The sequence below is a fragment of the Cadophora gregata genome (assembly GCF_030347475.1).
Source record: "Cadophora gregata isolate MNR1 chromosome Unknown scaffold_1, whole genome shotgun sequence".
Classification (NCBI taxonomy): Eukaryota; Fungi; Ascomycota; class Leotiomycetes; order Helotiales; family Ploettnerulaceae; genus Cadophora; species Cadophora gregata.
This window is the reverse complement of record NW_026695924.1, coordinates 1844958-1850957: the sequence shown is the minus strand read 5'-3', so window position 1 is coordinate 1850957 and position 6000 is coordinate 1844958. Positions and strand designations below refer to the sequence as shown.

The 6000-nt window shown below is 48.6% G+C and overlaps 2 protein-coding genes across 2 annotated transcripts; one reads left to right on the top strand and one right to left on the bottom strand.

Moving 5' to 3' along the window:
• Positions 1–647: 647 nt before the first annotated feature.
• ONS95_000623 (uncharacterized protein) lies at positions 648–2548 on the bottom strand (the record flags this gene model as incomplete). The annotated part of the gene is made up of 6 exons (XM_058493787.1): positions 648–982; positions 1043–1465; positions 1517–1918; positions 1974–2140; positions 2196–2307; positions 2362–2548. 6 exons carry the CDS (start codon positions 2546–2548, stop codon positions 648–650), a joined length of 1626 nt encoding a protein of 541 aa, XP_058363989.1.
• A 2553-nt stretch (positions 2549–5101) lies between these two features.
• Positions 5102–5850, top strand: ONS95_000622 (uncharacterized protein; the record flags this gene model as incomplete). The annotated part of the gene is made up of 2 exons (XM_058493786.1): positions 5102–5108; positions 5159–5850. The coding sequence occupies 2 exons, from the start codon at positions 5102–5104 to the stop codon at positions 5848–5850; spliced, it is 699 nt and encodes a 232-aa protein (XP_058363988.1).
• Positions 5851–6000: the final 150 nt, after the last annotated feature.

Below are 6000 nucleotides of genomic sequence, written 5' to 3'. Positions count from 1 at the left end.
GGAGAATCAGAAGGAAATAGATACTGATATACTACCTAAGTGCTTGATATTCCTTGTGTTGGTCTCAGACTGACCATATTGGAAAGCACGGATCGACTTGGCATCGTAACCTACTATTAGATTGAATTCTCGCTTCTGAGATCAACTTCATGGAACTTCTGCCCAAATACGAATATCATGCATCTTGATAGTCTCCAATCCTCATCTGTGAAATTCGAGAGAAGATTGAGCACTCTGGGAGACTTTTGCTGCTACCCAGGTGACTCTTATGATACCAAGCCGGGTATTGTTTTTATGTGAATGCGAGCGTTTTAGGCGAGGAATGGTTGAATGGTCAGCGCTCTCCACGAAGTTGCATCACACTGCTTCATTCTGCATTGATGTTGATTTTAAGTAGGGTAGATTACATGATGATGATTGCAGATTTGGGTCGCCAACTAGCTGTGGGATAGAAATCGTATTTGAGTACAAGCAAGAAGATATGTCACATCAATCCTATGACGATTAAACACTTTCCTGTGGCGAAACATAAGTTTCGAAGGAAAAAATCTGAACCCAAAGGTTGGGCTCAGCTCAGTTGGTCAACCATCATTTTCCTCTTAACTCCTCTCTTATTTCACGGATTGCCACCAACTCAAGCCCGACTCTCAATTAACCTTCGTAGCATCACTTGCTCTCACAGCATCCTCTTCCTGGCTGATCTGTCTCCCAAACTTCTCCTCCGCATCCATCTCACCTCTCTCAAGCCTTCTCGTATGAGTATCGACATGAGTCTTCCACGCCGGGGTGCCCAGATACTTGATACTACCAGGCGTATTGTCGGCGAAGATCTCTTCCACTTCCTCGAGAGGCTTCTGGGCTGTCTCGGGGAATAGGAAGAAGACGTGGATGAACATCGATACGCAGAAGACACCAAAGACGATGTAGACTTTCCAGCGGATGTTCTCGAAAGCAGGGGGGACAAAGTAAGCGAGTGCAAAGTCTGAGGTGGAACTGGTTAGCATATGTGAAGAAAAATTTCCGCGGAAGACTTTTGACTTACTGAATGCCCAGTTTGCCGATGTACAGAGCGCCACTGCTTTCCCTCGCACGCGGAGAGGATAGAGCTCGGATGGATAGATCCATGAGGCAGGTCCCCACGTGGGAGCGAACGAAGCCACAAACAGGTATGTGCAAGCAATTACAGCCTTGGCCGGTGCTCCAACGATGGAGATTGACTCGGCTTTTGAAGTGAAACCTTGCTCTGGAGTTGGCTTGGTGCCATATGTTGCGAGAAGACCAGCATTAATGAACAGCCAGAGAGCCATGAAAAAAGCTCCAACGAGCATGGTTGGTCGACGGCCCCAGCGGTCGATGAACAGGATGGCGGGGACTGTCATAATGACGTTGATGATAAACTGGATGGAAGACGGCAGCAGAACATTGCTTCCGAGGCCAGCCATCGTAAATATGTAAGTAATGTAGTCTATATCTGGTCAGTCAAAACAACAAAGTACCTGCTTCTATGAATACTTACACATCATTACGTTCATGCCGGTGAGCTGCGACCAGATTTGAGTGAAGACACCGATATGCGTTCGATTGATCATATGCGGCTTCAACAACTCGAGATAAGAGACATCTGCATTGGCACGTTCAAACTCCACAACCTCGCGAATCTCAGACATCTCCTTAGCCACGAATGGAGAGGTCTGGTCGCCTTTCGCATGGACTAGAGCAAGGACTTGTACAGACTCGTCCCAGCGATCCTTCTTAGCGAGCCATCTGGGAGATTCAGGCAAGAACATCATGGCGCAGAAAAGGAATACCGCAGGGAGCATCTGCAGACCCCATGGAATTCGGAAAGCAGATGGGCCATCCACAAACGAACAACCGTATGATATGTAGAACATGATCAGAATTCCCCAAGTAATTGCCCCTGGATGTATTTGTTAGCGTGCGATGAAGATGGCGGTCCACTAGTATGTGCTTACACTGTTGACAAGCAACAAGTCTTCCACGCTTACTTGGCGGAGCTACCTCCGTGATGTAAACGGGGACTTGGGCTGAACAGATACCGACGGACAGGCCATTAATAATCCGTCCGACGACGAGCATTGGAATATTTTGTGAAGCACAAACGAGGATAGAACCAATGCACCTGTAATGAACTCAGCGAGAGGTTTAGGAAGTAGCGACTCTTTTCTACGACTTACCAAACAATGGAGCCGATCTGAATCGCTCTTTTCCTTCCCAGTATATCTGATAGGTAGCCTGAGATCAAAGCACCAAGCCACGATCCTCCAGGCATCGCAGCTGTTATGCCTCCTACATGATCATCAGTACCAGTGTGTGTTTGTTTCACAGGAACATTTAGCATACCTTGAACATCAGGATCTGGACCAGAACACTTTCCATCAGTATCCCAATAATACGGGCCTTGGTTGAAATAACAGAGATAGGCTTTCGTAGAGATGATAGCTGACATGGAACTGATATCGAATCCAAATAAAGCGCCCCCTACCACTGCCACAGCAGCAATAACGTAAACGTTCCCAACTTGATACATCTTAAGCGTGTATTTCAACAGATGACATTGATCTCTCTAGCTTTTATTGGTGATGGCCGTCCATCCGTAAGTGTCGAAACGTAAAGAAAAGAATTTTATCGTCTGGGGATCTTGGAGAGTTTTATATTTCCCCACGTCTCCCATCGAGTATCAGAAAGGCCGACAACAATCTGCACTTAACAAGGATTTCTCCAGAGCTCGGTCAGTCACCACTCACAAGAAGCTACGCTCTAATCCACCCCGCAACGGTTATTCGGATCTCTGCAGCGGCATTTTGCAGATCTATCCCTATGGATGTACGAGTTTCAGCATGATTCGCCCTGGTGAAGTTCCAGGTAGCAGGGACTTCGGCTGCATTGGGATGTCGTTGGTTCAAATATCGGCACCAATGAACTAGAAATGTCGATCTTTGAGGTGAGCCGGAGCTTCATTGTGGACCGTTGGTAACAGCCAGGAGTTAGTGTTGTACACAGGGATGATAAAGGTGGCTATCGTTGTCCAATCTTGTTGAAGTTCCTCGTGACATGTCATTGGAAGAAGTTGCGTTGGTATTAGTCAAACGTTCCTCCTGTGGATATGTAATCGAATCCTTGATGTGAGCCACTTGAGGAAAAGGCTATGCTATAGTAAAGTCCTGCCAGACCCATAATTTCGTGTCAGTAAAGTGACTGGTCTACTGCGAGAGTCGTTGTTGAGTGAAGGGCTGGAGTCTCAAAGACTTTGGATAGAGTAATTCTGGTAAGCTTCCAGACCTCGTTACTGGACCCAGGACTCTCTTCCGCACTCAGAACGCCAAACGTCATATTGATATGCAAATTGAATCCCAGACGTGCATAGCAGCCGTGTAATATTCCATTTCCCATGGCAGATGCTGCAATAAAGCTCCGAGGTGACGCTGGCGGCGTTAGGATGTTCACGCCACACCCATGCGCGCGCGACCGCCCCTGGACATGGATCCCATCGAAAAGAAGACCTCCACAAGATTTCTTGCGTCAAGGCTTGATTTCCCAAAACACGAGAGAACCATGTTCTTTGTGACGCCATGCCCATGCCATCTCAATCCAAACACGGTCTAGGTTTTCAACGTTGGTGTGGTGAGGGGTGGACGTAAGGCTCGGGGAGAACTGGACCGAATGGAAATGGTTGGAAGTTGGAACTCGCTTCGCTGGGAATGGGGAGGGATCGGTTGTTTTGATTTGAAGGTTTCTACGTAAGATCTTGATCTTACCTTCCATCCACACACACACACACACACACACACACACACACACACATACACATACATGCTTGTGATTCAAGACAGAGCAGAATAATGAATAAGAGTTGCGACTGTTATTATTCTGCTACGTCTGTACTCTGATAGTCTCTGGGAAGCATGGGAGGGAGTATTATAGAGCGATGCGATGCGAGGCAAAGAAGTCAACAAGCGTGCTTGCGGTCTTTGTTTTCATCCGTACAGTATCAGTGTCCAAATCCCAGAAGCGAGTCTGGCGATGGCAATCGAAGCTAGAAAAGCGATCAACATCGTGCATGAACCTGTGCCAGAAAACGGTCCGAATCTCAACAGGGAAAGATGTAACGTTGCCAACTTTGGATTCCCGTCCTCGTCGTCCCTGAAGCAATTCCCTACCTACCGGGGAAGAGAGAACGAGTCACCGTCATTACGCCATACGAGTGCCATAACGTAGCGAGCTACTTATACCTAGGTATCTCTGGATGCCATGCATGGTGCATCTCCTCACGTGGAGCTCGAGCTCTCGCGTGGACGTGGGGTCGTCAAAGTCCATCTCCCGCAAGCTGGCGCTGACTTTTTGACATGCTCGACATGGCACCCATCAATTTTATATAATATCTTTATTGATATTGTTGCTTGTTGCTTGTTGCTCGTTTGATGGTGATTCTCAGATGCCCTCTTGAATGCCCTATGCCTTCTGTCGTCATTCTGCGGCTTCCAATCCGGAGACATTTCCGACCTTGGCGAAAGCTTCAGCCATCTGAAATCTCCGCAACAGCATTATAAGTACAGTATAAGTATCCAACCATTCCCATTCCCATTCCACTCCTGCCCCGTTTGTTTCCATCTCGACCGTCTTTCGTTTCGCAACAGCAACCGCAACGGCAACCGCATCTGCGAGTGCAGAGATGTTGGTTGTACTTACGGTAGGTACGGACAGAGAGACAGATAGGCAGGCAGGTCCTATCGATCTTACTTTATCGATCTTACTCTCTTACTTTCTTAGACTGCAGGCTGCGCCTCGCTCGATTTGCCAATCGCTGTCGTTTCAGCTGTGTCGCGAGCTACACTCTGTGCTCTCACTTCACTGCATTCCTCCCAAATACCTCTCTTTTCCCAGACCTTCCTCGCGGACTCGAATACGATTCGATAAAATCAAACATCATTTCGAGGTTCGCACCCTGCTATTCCTTTGAGGCTCGGTTATCGACGATTCCTTCATTTCAATATCACTCACTCGTCCGTTTCCTATTCCTCGTGAATATCTGTCCTGCTACAGGAGCTTCCTTGATCAACTCCTCTCCTCTCCCTCCTCAGCAATGTCTTGTAAGCTATACATTTCCGACTCCATCCGCAGGTTACTGATAAGAAGCAAGTCCTCACAGCAACCACCGAAGTCAATACCAAAACAACCCTCGCTCCACACATAACGAAAGCACAGGCACTCTCCCTCCTCCACAATGACACTGGCATGCTCGACCTCAACCCCTCCAAGATAACATACACGCTCCTCCCAGCTTCAACCTCGACGCAGTTCTACTCCTCCGTCCCAGCAGCCCACAAGCCCCCCACCATCCCTGGAGACATCTCCACCCTCCCCGTTTTCCACGTCACCGAGCACCAAGGCACATCTTCGAGCGACGAAAACGAGGTACAAGGCGGACACTGGAAAGGCAGCTGGATCAAGCGGTTCGTGCCCAACGAGCTTACCTACCAGACAAGCGTACAGCACACCGCGGATGGCATGATAAGTATCACGCACGCGCCGATGGGCGTCCAGAGTGTGACTACGTGGGTGGTGCGAGATCCTGCTGCGGAAGGGGAGGGCTGCGTGCTGGAGAAAACTGGGAAGGTTTGGAGTAATAGGGCACTGATGGGATTTATCAAAGGGGGGCTACAAGCAAGCTATGAGAGGCTGGCAGCGGACTATGTGAGGGCTCTGGAGAAGATGGTAGCCGAGGAAGAGGAACAGAAACGGAAGACTGCTGATACGCAGGAGTCGAAGGCTGGTGAAGAGAAGAAGGCGGGTGAGGGAGCTGCGGATGTTGAGGTTGAGACGGTGTCATAGACTGACAGGAGCAAACATTGTACTAGAATCGACTGGAGTTACTTGGCGGGGTGTACTGGGATGATTGCATGGGTCAAAGTGTTATTCGGAGGTTCTTCGCGGTCCATCTTGTTAGATGATGGCGCGGTCATGGGTTTTGGGTAGAATGAA